The sequence below is a fragment of the Ostrinia furnacalis genome, unplaced genomic scaffold, assembly GCF_004193835.3.
Source record: "Ostrinia furnacalis isolate ACB-3 unplaced genomic scaffold, ASM419383v2 OfSCF0635, whole genome shotgun sequence".
In the NCBI taxonomy this organism is placed as follows: domain Eukaryota; kingdom Metazoa; phylum Arthropoda; class Insecta; order Lepidoptera; family Crambidae; genus Ostrinia; species Ostrinia furnacalis.
The window spans coordinates 705766-728985 of record NW_021130874.1 but is presented as its reverse complement, the minus strand read 5'-3'; the positions used below and the strand labels follow the sequence as shown (position 1 = coordinate 728985).

The following is a 23220-nucleotide window of genomic DNA, read 5'->3' as shown; positions in this document are numbered from 1 at the left end:
GTAAGACTAATTTGCGCCGTAAGTTTTTATTGTTCAGGTGACCTAAGTTTAGTACTGAAGCTTTCACGATTATACGGAATTTATTTCACCAGCTGTAAATGTTCTTGTTTAAAATAAACAGTTTTGTTTTTATGACTAAGGATTAATTCNATCTCTTCTCCTGTAAAATTGTGTTTTGTCGATTGCGGCTTTATTCCAGGCACCCATCGAATTTATTGCCATTTAGAAATTCGAGAAATATTTGTTCTCCCAATATTTTGATACTTAAATGCTCATTTTTGAGTATGTAGGTATTTTCCTAACTGGATGATAAAATATGAATCCTTTCAAGTATTTCAAAAAGTCTACAGTCACACCTATATTGTGAACAAGCGGTCGCCCGCGACTTCGTACATATGGATCCCGTTTTGCCACCTAATGGGTTGAATTTAGCAAAATCCCGTCTTAGTAGTCTTACGTTCTAAAACAAACCCTCATGCAAAATTTGAGACTCCTAGCACTTGTAGTTTCTGAAATTTCGTGATGAGTGAGTAAGTGACCTTTCGCTTTTATAGATTTAGATTTTTGGAAATATTTTATTCAAGTTCATGGTTGGTCTGACCCATGCGTGATAAAGTGCGGGGGATTTGAATCCCGCTAGACTCGAATATAAGTATGATGGATGAGTAGTTACGAGCATAAACATACCCACCCTTACGAGTAATCAAATTCAAATTCACCTACTTACTTACGTGTAAATTTTAATATTGATATTTATTTAAGGCCTCCCACTAGGTGGACCGACGATCACTGGTGAAGGTCGCGGGAGGTGCCTTAGGTCGCGGGAGGTGCCTGGATGCGGGCGGCGTAGGACCTGTCTTATTGGAAATCCTTGAAGGCTTTTGTCCAGCAGTGGACGTCATTCGGCTGAAACGAACGAACGAATGAGACTTACGAATGAATTCAATGAGAGTTTTCGCGAATGAAAAATCCGCCAGATGGCAATACGTAGACGGGAGGTCCAAATGCTGCATGATTGGTTATTTTTGACATGACATTGACAGATATGTCAAAATCCACCAATCATGCAGCATTTGGACCTCCCTGGCGGATTTTTCAATCGCGAAAACCCTCATTACATCTATAGTCTGGTCTGTGAGCACTCGTCGAGTCACTGCGGGCGCCCGTCGCACAGTCGCGACAGCAATATAATTACGCGCAAGCGATAAGGATGTGTAGCTTGGGGTCATTGGACAAAATTCTACGTGCTCACAGACCGGGTTTTAACAGACAACCTTTCCCACAAAATATTGTCCACCTCAGAGACCGCATTTTTCATATAAACCCCATCACTATTATACCAAAGTACGTCGGACCCGTATTACATAACGAGCACGCATTATACGGAATGTATCGCTGCTTTAACTTTATGCCCTGTGTATAAGTACAGGCATTCGTCTTCCCTTCAATAATGGGGTGGGGGAATATTTTACCGCAGATCAACCTACTAAAAATTTCTTCATTGGATTTTGAACTTTGTTAGAAACACAATAAAGTGCAAAATTGATTGTAGTATTTGAAAAAAAAAATAGTTTTAACATTACTTGTGGTTGGTGGATGATTTGACGTTATTACTATTACACTATTAGTTAGAAAAAAGTCAGATTAAATAATAGTTCTTGCTATTTTACGCTGTTTCAATCTTGAAAATTTAGACGTAAAAATATCCTGGAGAATCAGACTAAAAAATCTCCATTTCTCATTAGGCAAATTTAAAAGACGTGGGTATCAGTTTCTTAGGGAATAAGAGTTTTCCAAAATTCACCCCAATGAAATGGGGGTAGTGGGGGTTAAAAGTATGAGGGGCGAAAAGCTAATGAACGATAAGCCCACACAATTATTACTAAGTACTAAACAATTAATTCCAATTTATTATAAGTTACATAAAGTCACATCCCAAAAATAGACTCTCGTATCATAACACCAAATAGCTTTTAAATAAACCAGGGCTTAAACATAATCCTCCTTCTCAATTTAGAACTTGTTACGCCATATCCTGACGCGAACTAAAAACAACTTTGTTGTTCTGTTCCCAAAATAGGCACTCCAGTATTAGTAAAACTAAACAAAATCTAAATATAGTGAAGCTATGTTGCTTTTAGAGAGACCCTCATATTACCTAAATCCGTATTAGTTGACAATAGATAGTTATTTGGAAGTTTTTCTCAGTATTTACGAAGATATTCTGGCACCATATACCTATTGAAACAATGTGGCATCAATGTAACTTCATGTACCAAATGTAGGTATGGAAGCTGGAAACATACAATTTTCCGATAGATCAAGTTAATTCTGTAACCTATTATTGATACCGTTTGATAGAGCTCATGAAGCAGTTTCAGGATCAGAAACTATGTAGTTTTTTGATAATCTTGTATAGTTTAAAAAAATCGAATTTGATCACTTATCGTTTTCACCCTGTATGTTTTAAAACGTTGTATTATTGTCTGAGATATGAGTCCAAGCTTAGGGACCCTGGTCAGTTTGAATAACCGCGGTTCTGGTCATTATCATCAGGTCATTGATTCTCTAATGCCAGAGCTCGCCCCTACTATTTACCAAATGGCTAATCAAGGATTTAGCCTATTAGGTCTGATCTTAGCTATTTATTCCAATTGTAAGAACCTAAACAAAAGAAGTCACTTACAGACTCAAACGTCAAAGCAATATTCAAATCAAACTCTTTTGTTTCAGAAACGTTCCCGCTCCTGCTAATCTTATTCGGGGTGACCTCAGGGACGATCCTGGTCGCCTCCGTGATAATGCTGGTGATTCTCTGTCAACGAAAGCAGAGAAAGAGCAAGCAGACCCAGATGACAGAGAAGCCAGACGTGACAGTGACAGCTGAGGAGCTGTTCAAGGAGAATGACAGGAATTCGAACATAAGCGACTTGAAACTGGAGCTGAGGCAAGCCAATGGGAGCTGCGAGATCGTAAGTTTTTGTTTTTGTAGTATTTTTAAGCTAGCTAAACATTGTTGATCTTATTTAGGTGCGATAAGGGTGAATTTACAACAAAAATATGAGATGTGTTGTCGAATGTAGGTAGGCCTACTTCGCGTTCAAGTTTTTTTTTATCCACAACGAGGATGCTCTTGGCCCGTATCTCACCTGATGGTAAGTGACGATCAGGCCGAAGGTGGAAGCGAGCTTCACCCGGAATCCTCAACCACGGAGGAACTGGCTATCTTACCTCTAACTGCCGGAACACAACAATGGTAACATTGTTGTTATGGCGACAGACTTAGGTAAGATGGTGATAGCTAGCCAGGCGGACTTAGAACAAACCCTACCACCAACCAAACCGAATAGAAAAATCTGCCCCCACTGGGAATCGAACCCGGGACCTCTGCGTCTGAAACAGGTGGTCTTACCACTAGACCACAGAGGCGGTGAAGTTTATTAAAAAGAAGTAGTTGTATTTATCAGCATGTACCTGTGTACCTACAATCTATGTTACAGAAAGAGTAGGTTAAACGACTTGCTTACTTTGTCAGTTAACTTCAAGTTTAAGAAAACGTTAAATATTTTAATAGTTTCGTCAGTTAACTTCAAGTAGGTATAAGAAAACGTGAAAATTTCCAGTCGAACGTAGAAACTAATTACTGTATGTTCTGAACTCCAATTAAAACATAGGTACCTACCATTACCATTTGACAAGTTTTCTCATCAGAAAATCATTAGTACCTAGGTATATTTGATTCATTACGATGCTTCCTCATATTCATTAAAAACTATATCCATATACAGACGGATACTGAAGTATCTACTTCTATAAATTTTTCCTTATCTTCAGTAAGATAGGGGAGATCGAAGTAAGTTGTAACAGAGGAGAGTTGTGACATTGTCGACGTTTGGAAACCTATTAACAGCGAGCTCGCCACAGCGCATTTGTTAGCTCGAGACTTGAACTAAACAACGTGCCCTTAACAACTCTGTTACAGCTCATCTCTGTTTCCCTTATTAAATACTAGCTGTGCCCACGACTTCGTACGCGTGAAAACCCGTTTTCGCAACATTTTTCATTTTTGCTCTGCACCTATTACTCTTAGCGTAATGGTTTATAGCCTTATAGCCTTCCTCAATAAATGGACTATCTAACACTGAATTTTTCAAATCGGACAGGTAGTTCCTGAGATTAGCGCGTTCAAGTAAACAAACAAACAAACTCTTCAGCTTTATAAAATTAGTATAGATTCATACTAAAAATTGAGAATACAAAAACACACGACAATTATTTTTCTGCTCTCTTACATATTTTTGTGAAATCTAATTCTGTAAAAAACAACGCCATTCAATCACTCTGTCACAGCTTTCAATGTAATAACGTAGCAACAAATTTAATTTCCTTTACCGTCACCGACATGCTAATATTTATACAAATACTCGATCAATATTAATACTCGTACTTAAATATGATGTCTGGTTTCACGGTACGTTGTAGTTAAGAGAAAACGGCCAATACACAATAATATTAACAACAGCTTTTTGAAGTTCTCGAGTGGCGACCACGGGCTTGAAGACGTAGCGTGGGCAGGCCTCCTAAAAGGTGGACCGACGATCTGGTGAAGGTCGCGGGAAGAGCCTGGATGCGGGCAGCGCAGGATCGTTCATTGTGGAAAACCTTGGAGGAGGCCTTTGTCCAACAGTGGACGTCATTTGGCTGAAACGAACGAACGAACGAACGATAGCTCCAAAAAGCCTCAAAAGTCATTTTGTTACAAAAACATCAGATGATATTGTTTAGTTCGGCGATGCTGTACTTGATGAAAAATAACATCTTCACTTTAGTAGATACCCAGCTTTTCTTTCTGACTTGAAGATTTTTGTGCTTAACTTATATTTTATTCGTGACTAGAATTTTAACTAATGGATAAGGCAAGAAACAAAATTGTGGGCAGGACTGATTAAATATGGTCATTTCGTGCAAACGATTTTTTTAAATAGTATGCGTCAACCTTGTTGATAGTACTTTTCATAAAAAAAAATACTTGACTTGAGCTGGCTGTTTTACCCAGGCTGTTCCGTCAATCATCCGTATGTATAAACGAGTTACTTATCATGTACTCGTATTGATGGGCGACGAGTAATAACATCTCTTAGAATAATTGCTCGTTTCACCGCTTCCATTTTTACTGCCAACAGTATGAATTGCTTCATAACGTATTCAGTATCGTTATTGAAAGAGTACTTGAGTAAAAATCAATGAGCCGGATATCTCAAGTAATCTTCAACATATTCCTTCAATGGGGAATGTGCATCGATATTAAAAATTTGTAAATTATGTCTAAATAATTTTGTTAAATCATAGAATTTCTGAAAAACAGTATTGAAATCGGGATGGAAACAAAAAAGTTACAAGTGTTTAAACTTTGTATGGAAATAGCTGAGCGTGACGTCAAATATCACCCGCCCATAGTAACTTGTATGAGACTCTACATGTCGTTCTAATATGACCAATGACGTCATGAGATCTCTGACGTTTGTATATTTAGGTATCTTTTGAAATTTTTGTTAAAGAAAGGCACTGATTGATTTGATAGGCTACTGAAATGTGAGAAATAAATAATACATTGCATATCCCTATTGTTTCATGAGATTTAAAACTTGATTGAAGCACAGAATAATAAGTACTAGTTGAAGGCTAAACGGACCGTAAGGATTTTACAGAAAATTGTTGCTAAAGGTAAATCTGTAAGCTCACTTGCATGTTAATTAAATAAATAAATAAATAAATAAATCCTGTATATCCAGAAAAAGGGGTTGGTAAATCCTGATCCAGTATGATGGTTTCATCCACGAAGACGCACCCCACCAATTTTTGGTCGAGGGAAGCTCAGGGCGCGGGGAGTTTGATCCGAGCAATCCGAGCGTCATCATTGTAGTGTGCGTGTGCACTCATGGATGATTTAGCGTGCACCGATAACACTCAAACATTAGCGGAAGAATGGTGGGGCGCGTCTTTGTGGATAAAACAATCCACCCTAAACACTATCGTTTCATTTTCAATGAATTCCATCCAGTGAAGGTTGAGTAGTCCCGGGGGATAGCTGACTGACTAAAAACGTGCAACGAATTTAATAAGACGGATAGAGAAGTTCGAATTTTGATATTTACTGGAGCATGAGACATGTAAGGGAATTTTTAAAAACTTTTTTCTCTATTAGTCCTCACATTAATTACATAAAATATTATACAAGAACCCCCCTATTAATAAAAAAAAATACACCTAGAACACTGGATTAAAATGACTTTCCGTACTTAATGACAACTTAAGCCAGAGTTCAACTAGGTTGTAACTTTTATAACTAAAGGGATAAATTCATTGTTGATTTGATTTTCCTCCCCTTCATTTCCTCATAAAGTGTCGTAAACTTACAATAAATCGTTATCGTTAAATACAATTTTAGTCAAATTTCGAATTTCAAAAATTGATGTTCCATTTCCAAGCCGAAGCCACCCTCGTCTGTTCTCTCCAAACTGCCAGCCACTTGGGTTATCGCCCCTCTTTGCTGAAGCGCCCTACACTGTTGCCGACTTACGCTCCCCATCCAACATGTCTACCTCTTTGGTTATCAGTTCTTTTGCATTGTGACTAACGCCCGTATTCACAAACGATGCTTGCTTAAATGAAGCAGCTTTGTGATTGGTTCGTGTGTCACCTTGTGCGTCCACGACCTCTGTGAGACCTCATAGTAAGGTTTAAGAATACAGGCGTAAGCCTATTGATATCTACTTTAACAGTGTCTATAAATGACTGATTTGGCGAAGTGTTCTTTTACGTTTTTTATATCTACTCCGTTTTTGCATTGTGATCTAATTTTTATAAATCTACTGAAAACTATACCTTAAAACAGACTTCAAACAGTCATCTATCAAGATTAAACTATATTTTCGATTCCGCCCATTTCATGTGATATTATTGTTATTATTTGACCTAAAGCATAAACCAAAAGTAGCATAATTTAAATAACTTCAATATTGAACGAAATCTATATACATATATAAAAGAAAGTCGTGTTAGTTACTCCACTTATAACTCAAGAACGGCTGAACCGATTTAGCTGAAAATTGACAGGGAGGTAGTTTAGAGCCAGGAGAAGGACATAGGATACTTTTTATCCCGTTCGAAATTAAAAAAAAGTCTGCTTATTTATTGCCATTAAGGCGGAACAAAGTTCGCCGGGTCAGCTAGTATTCTAATAAAACAGAATCAGTTGAAACAAAATTCTAGAGATTTAAGTCTAAGTAAATGATATTAACAAATTAGTTTGAATACCAAAGAAAATAGACGGCTAGTTTTACATTTAATTTGATTAAGAAACTTTGCGGCAAATAATGTACTCGTATTCAATTCAATTACTCCTTAATAGTATTGTTTCTAAGCCTTAGATTTTGATTAAGGCTAAGAAAACTCAAATACCAAGTTCTGAGCTTGGACTAAGTTTGTATTTCTTTGAAAAAGTCACTTAACTGTATTTAGAATTAAATCATTAGTTTCTTCATTCACTTTGCTAAATGAAGTTAAATTAACATGACAGCTATATGAATAATACATTCAACACAATCATCAGTTTTTTTTGTCAAATATAAAAATACGCAGAATACACAATACGGTGATGATGAAACTTTTTATGAAGACCTTACGCCTGTATTCACAAACATTACTATGAGGTCTCACAGTGCGCATCCACGCAGGGCAACACAAGAACCAATCTCAGAGCTCTATTCAACGCTGTGCGTTTGATTTGCTGCTTCACTTAAGCAAACATCGTTTGTGAATACGGACGTTAATTTGTTATTATACCCTATTGGATCCTCTTCTATAATTCTCCTATCTAGTAAGGAATTAAGTTCATTGTCGTCTCTCATGATGATCTATCGGTACTGCTTCTAATCGGTAGTGCTTAGTAGTGTCCGACCGAAACTAGTTTTACGACCGAAACCGAAACCGAAAACGAATTTCGGCAACGGTGTCTATTTCGGCCGAAACCGAAACCGAAACCGAAACTTCCTTACAAGGCTCATATTTTGAGGGAAAAATAAAGAAAACGTTATTATAATCAGTCAGTCTTTATCGTTTTCTCTTTAAATTGCATTAAAATTGAACTTATAAAGTGCCTTTTTACTCTAAAAGCTTAGATTAATAAAACCTAGATGGATAGTTTTCATACAAACGCTTCGTCAAGAGTGAGGCAAAAATCTTATGTCATTAGTGTCAGTTTTGTTGGGGAGTGTAAACAGTGAAGGCGATTTTCCCGAAAGTAGGGAAATTTTTAATACNACTTTGCTAAAGGTGCACCCTCAGGAGGTCCCTAGTTCATATTTAGAATGTCATGTGTAATTGCTCTATAATTCTCGTATCTCTCGCAACAGTTACTATATTTCGTCGTGATGTTTGACTCCAAGGTGATGGAACCAAGAAGACCAAACATGTCCGTTCTTACATAGTAGCACGTTATGTTCGATTGTGCTAGTAGAACTTCATCGTCGTAACAATCTCTCGCTAATGGAAATAAAGTCTTCCTCCTCCGACTGAACCGAGATATTATCTTCAATTTTGGAAATCTTATTATCATCTGAGCAGCGTTTGTCATAGGAATTGACATCAGCAAGTCTATAAATGTATTTTTCGATTTGACCATCCGAAAACAATGACAAGTCATTTTTACTCCAAAACCAATCATTTACTTTAGCAACACGAAAAAATAAAGTATACGTAAAAGGCAACAGGGGTGATGAGTCACCCCAGCAGTGTCAAAATATCAAAAACAGGAACCTAACGCTATATGTTGACGAATGCGACTGCTAGCTTTCCCTCCAATTAGAGAATAGACCAAACGACAGAAAGACACAACATCAGCAACTAATCGTATCAAGACTTTTTAGAACTGGTGGGGTGACCAGTCACCCCTGTTGCCTTCCGAAGGTTAAGTTAGTTTTATTTCAAATTCAATTTTTTATTGCACATTAAGTGTCATTACACAAGGTCTTAAATCAATAACAATTAAACTTCAAACTAAATAATACTTAAACAGTTAACAATGTATAGATAAGTTTGTAAGTAAATATAAGAATTATTTTGAGAGGCATGGTTCAGTAATCGAGCGGAGGTCAATAAAAAGGCAATCAAACAGTCCAATTACTAGCACGGGTCAACACAAATCAATCTAATATAATATNTATTATTCGGAATGTCTAAAGAGTTATAATGTAATGGAACTGTTGGTAAATTTGAAGTTATATGTTTCAAAACTATACATTTACAGCGAGTATTATAATCACCGTTTAATGACCTGACCTTAATTTCGCACAACTCTGTTGACTGAGTGTGTGAATGCCCTATTCCTGTGATATGATATCGCACCCTTAGAATGAAAGTGACTTAACTCAAAATTCCTGTTTCTCTCGATTTCACCATAAACTGACCTTATAAAGCATGCTCTATATCCCTGTATAGATAAAGTGACCTATCTCTTAGTAAAGGCAGAGCAACGCATACTTCGGTCTCTTTCACTAGTCTCGCTTTTCATGTATGNAAGTTTGCCGCCGAAAACGAAACTAAACCGAAACTCGTGTTTTTACCGAAACTCAACCGAAAACGAAACCGAAACCGAACATTCGGTCGGACACTAGTGCTTAGGTTTAAAAGGTTAACAAATGTTTATGGGTTTTTTAAGCCTGGTTGTGATTAAAATTCAACAAGCTTATCATAACAAGTTCTAAATATCTTTGATGAAAATAATCTTTTCAGTATTATAACTCGATCCTCAAAATAACGCGCGTCTACGATTAGAATTCCAAAAATAACTTTAACAATTTCGGCAACAATCTCTAACATATTGAAAAGTTAATTATTAAAATTAAATATTGTTGATAATATGCTTCATATAACTCTTTTCCTTTGAGCAATACGTTGTTATAATGGGGAGGCGTGAAAAATTGTTTATAAGACTTAATAAAGTGATACTAAAATTCACTTGGTGGACTGACGATCTAGTGAAGGTCACTTAGATACACGCAGTGCATGTCCAATCGTTGTAAAAATCCTTGAGGAGGCCTTTCTCCAGCAATGGGAGTCCATTACTTGAAACGAACTAAATATCAATTCTTTATTTGTCTGAATTCAACCATTTTACTCGTAGTTCTTTTGAGATGTAAACTACAGTTTCCCTCCAAACTCCTGTATAATTTGCCTCCATTGTTATTCGACTGGGTATTTTTAAACGGTCATTAAGGTCTCATTTTACTTTTTCTGTTTCAAAGAAAACATTTTCACGGCAGCTTCGAAATTATCGCTCTCAGGTTACACAAAGTATTTAAATTTGAGATCGGGTGATGAGTATTTTAGAGGGATTTCCAGTTAGCTTTGGATTTGGGACCTTGTAGATATTTTAGTTCAACAATAAAAAAACTCAATAAAACTNATTACTGAAACTATCAATGTGCCAAACTTATTCTTCAGTTAAAAGTTATCCGACGACTGAAAAATCGGCCCTAAATAGTTTTTCTTCCTGTAACTGGACCTGGCCAGTCTGAAAGACTCTCTAATCTGACGTTTAACCTTGAAATTGTTATCTGTCATTCTTAACCTGACGCTGGACATCGGTCCATTAACCATAGAAAAATGATCATTCAGATTTTAAACGTCCTATTTTTAAAATTTTTTTTCTATAATCAATATTAAAACATCTCCTTCTTTCTAGGACTACTCAAACACCGGCTCGGACAGCACGCTATGTTCAAACGCCAAACTTGGCAGTGGCGTAGCGTTAGCGGGTGCGGTTCAACTGTCGTCGATCAATCAAAACAGCACCTACCAGCCATACAGATACAGTAACGATTACAATGACCCGGCGTACGCGGACTGCTACAAGGTGGGATTTTGGGACCATTACTATTTCTCATACGAATCAAGTTGTTTGTGATGAGCTTTTGTTTAATAAAGCTCAGTTGAGTGCCATATAAAAATTATCAATTAATATTCCTTAAATTGATTTAAGGTTTTTCCCTATGGATACTGAAACCTTAAAAATTTGCAATAAGTAACTTTTCTTAGAAATTCTGCTATTGTCAATTTTATATGGAAACATTACTAGATTATTATGGCAAGACTACAATGACGTGATCTTATAAAAATGTATTGTATCTAAGGAAATTCAAATTATCTGGTTCTAACTGGTTCTAATGATGTTTTTTCCTCAATAGGTCAACGGTTTCGGTAATGGTTACCAGACGTACGTGCATTATGGGCACGACTATACCCCCGGATCTTTGAGGGTACAGTCGCCTACGATTGGCAGTGACAAACTGACGCCAAATAGGTGAGCGATAGATGATATTAAATTATAACATTCTTGTTTGTTCATTAAATTGTGTTGTAAATGTTCATCTCAAAAAACAGTCCGAGCCAATAAATACTTAATAAAAGGATGATGGGCACTTTTCTATGGAATCTGGGCGTAAAACCAACAGAAATGTAACTACTACTATTTGTTAGGACTTAATATTAGAAATATATTTTCATATAAATAACTACCAAAAACTCCCGGGTTTGCTTGGAAATTGACATAATGTGTAATAATAGTATTAGGTGCTTTATTGCGCAAACAAAAAATACTATTAATTAATATACTTATCTACTTACATTTTAAATACATTAAGTTATTTATCCATTATTATGTCCAACAGTTCAGGAGTGGGGCCAACAAATAGTATATTTAAACTATGTTCTACATTATAAGCGTAGGACCATACCTAGGTACCATTTAGAGAAATGACATGAACACAGTCATGTTTCAATGGGATTTCTACCAGTTAAGTTGTAGTGTTGTGGCATAATCGATCACTGATCGATTATTAATCGATATTGCCAAATAACGATTTATCGATTACAATTCGATTAATCGATTTTATTGATTACCATCATTACTATCATTTGATTGTTAATTCAATTCCTTATTTTCAGCAATATAATCGATTATTGCAATCGAATAATCGATTATGATTTATTCGGTATACATACTTACTAAATCGATAGAATCGATAGTAAGATATGATACAATACTCTCAATATGGTCGATAAAAGCAATCTAATTGACCTAATACTATTTTTATTACCCTAATGTGATGTGAAATACTATGGAAACTTTGCATATTCAACGACCTCCATCTCCGTATCCCCGCGTATTTCAGGATTGTTGTCATACTATGAAATGAAGTACTAGTATTAAGCTTTAATTTGGTATACTTTTTGTTTCTGTTGGTTTAACGCCCAATATGCCCATCATCCTTTAGTTGAGTAATTTTACCACACTTAACATTAAAAAAAAATTAAAGTTCCTTATTTCAATGATACAATTGTTGCATAGTTTGATTCTATCCTTTCTTTCATACATATTTTTATTTTTTTTATTTTCTTTATTATCTTAAATCTTTGATACATACATAGATTAATCCCATATTTTATCTTAAAAAAATCTGTTGCCTCAGTTTGTGATTGAAACTCATGGGAATAAATCCCATTCAGATTCATTTCTTTGAATTGAATCCACGATCTTTTGCCGGACGACTGAAGTTGAATAACTATTGAGATGCATCTTTTAAAATCCAAATGCTAATAACTTCCAACCCCAACAGGTCAGTAAACGGCAGCCTGCCAAGAAGTGTAGACACGTCATCCACCGTCCAGTTCAACCCTGGAAACGGGTCTCAGAACAACTCCTTGCAGCGCACCAAGCGGCAGGATAGTAGCAACGCGCTAAACAACCTTGGGCTACCTTCTGGTGATGGTAAGTAGGATTGGTCACATGATACAGTCAATTTTAAGCATTAAGTTATAATTATTCGTTTTGAACAATAAGTTAAAATCCATCTTGAGCGATAAGTTAAAATCCTTCTTGAGCATTATGTTACAATTCATTTTGAGCAATAAGTTACAATCCATTTTGGGCATCTCGTTATAATACTGTTCACAAAATAATGATTGTAGTAATTTGCTTGTTGTAATATCATTGGACACACTTTACAATAAATTTTGAGCATTACGTTACAAAAAATTCTCACTAAATGACGATAATTTTGTAGTGTAACATTCCAATATTTAATTTTGAGTACTACGTTACAATACTGGTTACTGGAGGTGTGCATAAAATACAAGACTAAGTTCTAAGTATCACTTTTACAAGTTTCCTCTGATCACTTAATGATGACCCTTTGCACATAATGTAACTTAGATCTATGCATCAAATCATACAGACCACAATTTATTAATACAAACAGCTTGTTAGAAGGATGATTCCTCAATTTCCAGACAATAAAACTAAAACCTTCTTTCTAGTGAATCGGATGCCCAACGGTGGGATAATCCACGGGGTGGACGTGCGATACGCAGCCACGTACGGCAACCCCCACTTGAGAACGGGAGGAGGCATGGGCTTCGCGAACACTGTTAACACCGCGAAACCTGCGTCTACCCCGGCTCCCCCTCCGTATTCATCCGTTAGGACGTCTGTGGTGTTACCTTCAGGTAAGTAATTCCTTAATAAGATTATTTTGTTAATTTTTTGAGCGTAGTGTAAGATGCCCCTCCAACGGCTCCAACTAGTGGTATGATGAATAAATTGCGAAAAGAAACTAACAGAATCTGTATGACAAGCCGAAGACAGTATAAAATTACGCGTTTTGAGAGAGGTTTATAGTCATCAGTAGTTAGTAAGTATAGTTATTTAAAATAACTCAATTGAGCCAGCTGTTGATGTCTTTTACAAGAACATTAAAATTTGTCTATTTTTCAATGATTTTTTTTGTTTGTTTTCTCTCATCTGAAATAGGGCTCAATGTCATGGTCTTACCTTTTTAAGTCATAATCGTTGTATTGAGGATTAAGGCTTAAAAATTCAGTTATTTTGAACTTAACAGGTTTAAAAAAAAAACATTTCAGTTACGAAAATAAGTATAAAACTTAATTATAATAATATCACTTTTGAAATTACTTTTTGTGGGTTTGCTTATTTTTATCTGCAACGTGGATAGGCCACTGAACCGAGCATCTAATTTCACAAACGCTAATTACTTTTCTAATCTAACTTCTAATGAAAGTGAATACAGTGGGCTCACTACACTCTATTTGATACTAGCGGCCGCCCACGACTTCGTACGCGTGGATCCCGTTTTACCCCCTTAGGGGTGGAGTTTCGTAAAATCCTTTCTTAGCGGATGCCTACGTCATAACATCTACCTGCATTTCAATGTCAGCCCGATCTGTCCATTGGTTTGGGCTGTGCGTTGATAGATCACTATGTCAGTCAGTCAGTCAGTCACCTTTGAGTTATATTATATTAATTTATCCCTTTACTAAGGGCCGCCTGCGACTTCGCGCGCGTGAACCCCGTTTTACCCCCTTAGGGGTAGAGTTTCACAAAATCCGTTCTTAGCTGATGTCTACACCCTATAAGGAACCTTCCTGCCAAATTTCAAGGTTGTAGGTGTTATAGATTCAGAGATTTCGTGATTAATCAGTGACTGGTATTTCGCTTTTTTATTTCTTTATGATCGTGCGCATGTTATTATTTGAAATAATTTTGATAACTACCTATGACAATATAGTACTTTCCATTATACAGCTTAAAAGCGCCATAAGACCACCCGCAAACTACAGACTTTTAGTCGGCCGATAATTGTGCCCGATTTGTAAATTGTATGAAGAATCGGCCAAATCAAATCGGCGTAATGTGCGCACTCCCATACATGCCCATACTGATTAACAGCCTGACCCAACTATCGGCCGACAAAAAGTCTGTGGTCTGCGGCTAGGGTTAAATTTGAAGTGTTTTTTAAGTCTACTCGAAGCAGCTATGTCAAAAAAATCGTATAAAAGTAATAAGTGAAGAAGTACCATTCCATTATAAACTAAGAATAAGCCACGATAGCCGAACGGTGAAAGGGTCGGACTGGCCGACTCGTGATCCGGGGACGCGGTTTCGGTCCCCGCCGCCGCTCGACTATTGTGGTGAGCTCACTCGTGACACATGCATTTATTTAGCTTAGTACGAGGGGCTATCGGGACTATTAGTAATTTGTGCAATAACACAGATCACCTGTGTGCAATAACAAATTACTAATAATCTGTTACTTACCCACTTATTAATAAACACACAACACAAAAAAACGTTTACATAGCCCGGTCTCCGAAGCACGTAGAATTTTATTCAATGACCCCAAGCTACCCATCTTTATCGCTCGCGCGTAATTATATTGCGACCAGACTATAGTTAGTGAGAAGAGAGTCTTCTACTCGTAACTCCATTGTGATGCAGATAACAGCTCCAATCTGGATTAGACGTGAATACTGTACCAGATTAGATTTAGCTTTGCCACTTTGTGGAGGTTATCACGTGAAAGTAAACCGATATTGTTAATTAATTTAATTATTGAGTTAATTCGTTTGTTAACCTTTAGCGTCCAATTCTAGAACAATGGAATTTATATTTTTATTATACTTGAGTTCTTGACAATGTAACATAAAATAAAGATAGCATTTTATTCATTGTGCTTACCATGAGTTTACGTTAGGTGTGCTCGCTAGCGAGTACGCCAAAAAATCTATGAAGATTTTAGTTCTTGTTGTTCCGCTAAGGGCGTTGTACAATCTGTAATCATCATCATCATCTCAGCCATTGGACGTCCACTGCTGAACATAGGCCTCCCCCAATGACTTCCACATCGCACGGTTGGTAGCGGCCTGCATCCAGCGCCTACCTGCTACCAATCTGTCATACATTTAATGTAATTTTTTATGCAGTCACTAGTGAGCACACGAAACGTAAACTAATGGTAAGCACACTGATTCCATTTATAATCTACCTAAGATATATTGCTCAACTCCTCTTCTGGGCATCATTTTATACAAACGACAGTTTTTAATCGGTTAGAAACGATTGCTACGTGTACAAATTTCGAGCACATAAAAAAGTTGTGGTAAATGCAAGGCTCTTTTAAATCTGTGGCAATCTTAAAGTAACCAGTCTTTCCCATTCAGTAGTTAATACATAGTTAAGCAGTTTGTAGATTTTTTTAACAAAGATAAATCCTATCCTACATAACACATAATGTATATCCTAGACTGCATCGATCGACTGCATCAAGTGCGATTGCGGTCAAATACCAGCCTTCATCATCATCATCATCATCTCAGCCATAGAACGTCCACTGCTGAACATACGCCTCCCCCAATGCTTTCCATGTTGCCCGGTTGGTAGCGGCCTGCGTCCAGCGCCTTCCTGCTACCTGCCTTATTCTGCATAAAAAAAATAGTTCCGTTAACCCCTCGTACTAACAGTAGGTACTAAGCTAAATATGCTTGCGTCACGAGTGGGTTCATCATAATCGAACCCGCACTCCTCCAAAATCAAGTCACCCAGTCCAACTTCTTCATTATTCGGCCATCTTTGACTTCAAAACTTGATGTACTTTACTTCATCTCTCTGTAGATCGTCCGTCCATTAGGCACAATTTAGCAGTGGAATAATATCAACAATCTTCCACAGGCAACTCGTCGCATTCAATAACGTCGCCGACGTCGTTGGCATCGCCTCAGTGTACGACGAGCCCGATCACGACGTCCACAATGTCGACTGACAGCACACAAGCGGCGGTAACGGTAAGATATCGTTCGGGACTATTCCCACCTCTCGTTCCCACCACTGCAACTCCTGTGTAGCCAGGATCTACAGCTTGACCGCCACAAAAACCCAACCAATGAAGGTCAAGTTTGTCCCGGGGGAAAGTTAAACTGTCATTGGACCCGTAACGAAATTAATCAGAAGAACATAGGAGGAGTTCGAAATTAAGGTTCGTTAATTAAGAATAAGATATCGTTCGTTTGTTCAGCCAAATGACGTCCACTGCTGGACAAAGGCCTTCCCCAAGGATTTCCACAAAGACCGGTCCTGCGCCGCCCGCATCCAGGTACTTCCCACCTTCACCAGGTCGTCGGTCCACCTAGTGCGGCGTGCCCATTCTACGTCTTCCGGCCCGTGGTCGCCATTTGATATACGGAAAGATACGTAATGGTAACATAGTAGTAAAATAAATAACTATGTATCATGTTTTAATTTTTTTTTATATTTAGGATAAAATCAATGTCAAATGTACAGACGACGGCATATAAAGAGCTCTGTGGCCTCTTAGGAACTTGTAAATAAATAGAGTTTTTTTTACAAAAATGTTTAATGCTATCAACAGTAAAAAAAAACGTAAAAAAAATCCAAGGCCGTTTCAGAAATCCCCAAATATTTCAAAAAATAAAAATATACAAAGCGTAACCGAAATTCCAAGTGAGTTCCACAAAATTCCATTTTTGTGGACTGATTCATCGGAATTTATGAATAATTGACTGAATCAACGTTTATTTGAAACGGTACAATATACTCGTAACAATGCACACAAAATAATTTAGGTAGGAATTTTCAAACATTTTTTTAAGTGAGAACAGTAAAAAAAAAACTCAAAATTTAACTCTCTTCCACTGAAATGAAGAGTTTAAATAAACAAGTTTTAATAAAAAATATATGCAAGTTTAATTTATTCTGTTCTCTTAAATTGTTAACCTGTGTTACTGTAAAACCATAACATGGAAAATCACTTATTTTCTGATCAGTGGAAATTGCGAATAAACTCGCGTAGAGTAAACGCACCTCATTAATTAATTAGGGCCCTTTCTCACGGCAATCCAGTTTCCCGCAAAACTGGACTGTAATGTCACTAAACGGGATCCTACACAAAACGGGATGTATCTATAGGAACAAGTCCTTAACCCGTGTTAACTGTGGTACTATTACTTATTCTGTGCTGTGGCTGTGGCCGTTTCTAGTACCCAAGGCGCCGACCACTATGCGGCAGAGGGAACACCCCAAGTTTTTAGTGGGTTCCAGCCCCACATAACCTGCCGTCCCCCGGCGGTAGGTATGGATAGGCCATTTTCCTGGGTAAAAAAAATCCGTAACATGGTTTTCCACTTACACTCGTATTCACAAACGACACTTGCTTAAGTGAAGCAAAATAGAGCTCTGTGATTGGTTCGTGTGTGACCCTGTGCGTCCACGCGCACTGTGAGACCTCATAGTACTGTATGTGAATACGGGCGTTATTTTCTGATCAGTGGAAATCCGACATAAACTCGCGTAGGGTAAACGAACCTCATTCATTATCATTAGGGTTGCTAATGGAATGGCTAATAACAAAACTTTTCACAGATGGCCACGTCACCTGGCACACCCAGTCGCTTACTGCATTGGCTAAAATGATGGAATTACAATAAGTTCTTGCAACTCACGAAGGCGAGTGAGCTTTACTTGTGTGTGTGTGTGTACATGCACATAACGATTTAATGTCTAACTTTAGAAAAACGAACAGTAGCGAGCTACTACACATGTAAAGCTGCAACAACTGTACATAAAAACCATTTAAATAATTGTGGAAAAAACATTTCAAAAAAATTTATTTACTTACGTTTCATTTGTTTTCAAATAAAATCTATTAGAACCACGTCCCCTCTAAAGCCCTTTAAAAAAAGTTCCCTTTACGTAGTAGAGAATCCAAATAATGCAGTTTATGATGTTTAAAAAATCATACCATCATCGTCATCGATCTAAACTAATAGAGCTAGAAGATCTGCAAATAAAACATTATTATTTAAAAAAATCTTTTTATCTTCATATTACTGGTTTTTCACTATTTAAGTCATTCAATTATTTTTAATATTTTCATACAGGTGGCCACGACTTCTGGTACGCCGCAGTCGCCTAGCGCACACTACATACTAGCGCCTTCGAATAGGACTATCACGAATGCGACTATTACTAAAAAAGGTAAGTTTACTTTAAAATTCTTTTAAAAAGAAAAATAAATACTCTTTTTTTTTTCAAAAATATGGCTGTCAAAATTGGCATGGCATTGGAAGGGTTAAAGAATAGGCAAGTTTAACAAATTCGGATTAATTATTTTTAACCAAAGTTAAATTATTTTCTGTTAGCCTCAATAAAATATGATCGCTCGTACGAACCGAATGAATACAATTCTTATTCTATAATACTTCAATGGCTTAAGATTTGCACTGTTTTACTTTACAAATTTAAAATTAATTATAGTTAATTCTGCCTAATTGTGGTTTGCCACAGATTTTTAGTTCACTACCTAAAAAAATTTTATTTTTTTAAAACTGTGGGCTGATAATATTCCATGATTTATAGAATATCGACAGCTTCTAAAAATATTGTTTGAAGTCTCTATAACAAACGAAAAATATTGTAATTTGTAAAATAAACAACATTATGATACGAAAAGCAGTGAAAAACAATATAAGAGTCTTATAATTTATGTGAAAACCTGACAATCAAATTCCTTTTATGTAAATGTTTTGATGTCAAATCCATTTTTATTGAAGCTTTATAAATGCGAATCAAATTATACAAATTCGACGCCCAGCCTATGTTGAAATTCGTTCGTGTAAACTAATTGTCAAAATTGACATTCAGGGTTTCACCGATTTATCCACTGACACTAATGTGACACATGATTTTCAGGTAATGGCCATCCCCAACCATTGGCCACACACGTATAACCAACGTTTGACATTGCACAGGACTTTGACAACGCGTTAAAAAGAATTTAACATAAAACTTTTAAGTGTTTGTGTAAATTAAAAAATAGTTTAAGGACGCCTGATTGACATAGGATTCGGAAAGAGGGGTGTTCATTTTCTATAAAAAAAATGTTACTGGATTTTTAAACCAAAAGCTTAGATGTTTTCGTAGTTAGTCAAAATAATAGTTGGTTTAGAAAAGATTTTTTATGCTTGTAAAAAAAATCTGGAGCCTTGAAAGATCTCTTTATAAAAATTTAACACTAAAATGTTGATTTAGAAAAACATGTTTTACTGTTTGCGTGTTTTTTTTTGCATGTTTTTAAACATTTTTATTAGAGTTTTTGTCACAAACTATTTTTTTTTTCACTTTTTTAAGCATTTTACAAAAAAATATTTTATAACTTGAATGTAAATGACTGTTGCTAATGTATTAGTATTGCTTAGTAAGTAAATGAATTGTAGGGTTTGGATTGTCCGTATTAGCTATTTATACAACTGATTGATTCCTACATAATATTATCTTCAAGGTAAAATGTTGCGTGTAAAAGAAACGCCCGATTTTGTTTCGTTGGAAAATGAACTTGACATTTTGACTGGTTATAGGGAAGTGAGTACAGTCGGCCGTAAAAATGAGCCTAAAACGTAATTTTGGTGACTATAATACATTGTTAATAAAGCTACTTTCTTATGATTCTATCAATATCCATTTGCATGTGTTAATGATATTGTTTTGGAAACAGATAATCCTTTTTCCTTTGGAATTATGAAAAGAAATAGAATTTAAATAGGTCTCCTAAACGAAAAAATAGGTAGTCAAATTTTTAAAATCGGTGATCAACTAGGTAACTCATTTGGCCTAATAAGCGACTTTCTGTGGTATGACTAAAATGTTATACAGTGTATAAAAATATGATTATTTAGAATATACGTTATTGTTTGCTGACTGTACACGACTTCATAGTAGGTAATAAGATATTTAATGGGTATGAAATGTAATTTGATAGCCTCTTTTATGTCAATTCTATCCACAATACGAATATTTTGTGTAACGCAATGAATTTCGTCAATTTTCAATACTTTGACTGACTTGTTGAAGTTTTCGTGTAAATAAAAACATATTTATAAGCGATAATGATTAAAATCATCTTAATATATTTAAAACTCTCATTTAAGAATTTCCTTGATTTTGAGACAAATAATGTAATGTCTCTTAGTCATCATCTCGTTTTTCTCTTTATTTTTAAGACTTTTTGAGAGAAAAAAAGTGTGCTTACTCTTTTTACTAGACATCAAAAAAAGAAAAGATGTTTTCAATTCGTCTGTATGTTTTTTTTTTGTATGTTCTATTTATCGTCGTGCCATTTTTTTAGAGTGCTAGTTCAAGGTCCTCAAAAGCTCCTGCTCGAAACAACAGCAATTAAATAAAATAGTAACTTTACTCAAATTATTAACCTCTTAAATCCCGTAATAAAACTTTTTTGGCACAGGAATATTTTTAAAGTGAAATTTTATGAAAATATCGAGTGCACTTCGTTATTTATGAATAAACTAAACTACCCTCTTCCTTTGGCTAGTAAACTTAATTGGACATTGATGGAACACTATTTTTACCGGTTAAAAACTTAATTTTCTATATTGAAGAAATTGCAAGATGCTTACTTGCAAAACATAGTCACTGTAATTATCTAGTTTGTGTTTTTAATATATTTTTAAGATTTTTATTTCATCATTTAAGACGAAATGAAAAAAATAGTATTCCTTGCGAAAAATATCATCCAGCACAAAAAGTATAAGTGATTTTTCGTTTGATAAACATTATTATCTATCGGGTAAATAAATTTTATTCGGTTTATTTTTTTATTTGTTGTGAACTAAATTCCCATCGAAAATAATAATAATATAAATAATATTACAACCCCTTGTAGAATACACAATAAGCTTTAATTTACGAAATGTGCCATTTTCATGTCTCAAACATATCTGTCTACATTTAATATAATAAAAATTAGATATATCTTCATTATATTATTATTACTAAAAACTTTTATTATTCATAGCACTGATCTTCCATTTAGTTACTGTTAGTGCAATTCGAAAATTATTTTAAAAATTATCAGATTTTTATTTAGGTAAAAATAAATTTCTATTTACAGCTTGTAATGTATGCTCAAACTTTAAATGAAAAAAGTAAAAATTTCGATCTAAGACTGATTAGACTAACCTACTCATGAGTTTGGATTCGGATTTCAATTGTGTGGTTTTAAAATTGTCTCAAAGGTTTTAGATCCAATTCCAATTTAAAACATCATCATCTCAGCCATAAGACGTCCATTGCTGAACATAGGCCTCCCCCAATGCTTTCCATGTTGCCCGGTTGTCATTTGGGCCATGTAAAAAAAATGTCAGACGCCTTTGGCACACCTTTGGTGGCAAATAAAGCGTATCTAGCTGAACTGTGACTCAGTTAAAACAACCCACATGAGAAAAGAACCAAAAAATTACAGTGTAACCCACGCAAAACCCAAAGAGAAAACGTAATACAATTGCGACACATTAAGGCAATCTTTTATTGATAAATGAACTGTAAGTTTAGCTTGAAATTAATGTGAAAAAAAAAATTACTTTCATCACAAGAGTATGTCAATAGGACTATTTTTTAATCCATTAAATATTCAGTACTAATATTAATGGATTGAAAAACAGTCCTATATCAGTGGGCTTAAAAGTCAATAAACAAACGTGGTCTCTAATAATAGAATCACTGTTTCAATATTAAAGGGCCCGAACCTTGATTGTATTGATCATTTGGAACACGTGGCATTGTCGTGCCGTTAACCCTTTACAAGGTAGTTCACAGTACCAGTACAATATCAATGCCTTGGGCATATTGTACCATGTAAAGTACCTACTGCTTATTTTGGAACTTCATTTAGGTATGTGGTGACAATGAAAAAATTGTACTTGCCTGTTAAAGGTTAAAAACACAATAACCCCGCATTTACTTACACTGTTACATAATAATCTTCGCTTAAAATTTAATAAATAATATGTAACAGTTTAATATTTTTTTATAATTAAATTCCTAAATGCTTTTATTATTCATGGGATTTGGTGATAATGACTTTTTAATTCAATTTTAAAACCACACTATCCATTTGTTTCACTTTATCGATCTTTTGCTGTTTTGGTATTCTGTAACTACTAAAATTAGTTTAGTCTAATTAACTACGAAATGTAGTCGCTTAGAAATTCATCGTCCGTCTTTTTAGATAAAAAAAAAACGCGAAATCTTTCTCTACTTTCTAAAATCCTTTGGTTTATCGATGCGACCGTGACGACACGTGTTTTGACGTACGGTTTCCTTAAATTATCGTCTGTTGACTGCGATGTTACGTTGCTCTCGCGTAGCTATCACGTCGCTCTCGCGTCGCGTCACAGTCACGTCAGCCGACCAAGGCTTAAGAAACTGGCTGTATATTTTTTATCTAGCTCTTCATGTCAATTAAGAATAAACCATATCAATATTGGTTTCTTGAT

General features: G+C 35.7%; 1 protein-coding gene across 2 annotated transcripts in view; it reads left to right on the top strand.

The window, feature by feature from the left end:
* Positions 1-21489, top strand: part of rst (irregular chiasm C-roughest) — a 129849-nt gene extending 108360 nt beyond the window's left edge. For both annotated transcript variants that reach the window (XM_028323338.1, XM_028323339.1), the window contains exons 15-22: positions 2734-2972; positions 10745-10915; positions 11247-11362; positions 12678-12829; positions 13378-13566; positions 16586-16698; positions 18811-18907; positions 19622-21489. In XM_028323338.1, the coding sequence (XP_028179139.1) occupies positions 2734-2972; positions 10745-10915; positions 11247-11362; positions 12678-12829; positions 13378-13566; positions 16586-16698; positions 18811-18907; positions 19622-19659 (1115 nt within the window). In that variant the 3' untranslated portion in view covers positions 19660-21489. The remainder of the gene's footprint in view (positions 1-2733; positions 2973-10744; positions 10916-11246; positions 11363-12677; positions 12830-13377; positions 13567-16585; positions 16699-18810; positions 18908-19621) is intronic.
* The last annotated feature ends 1731 nt before the right edge of the window (positions 21490-23220 follow it).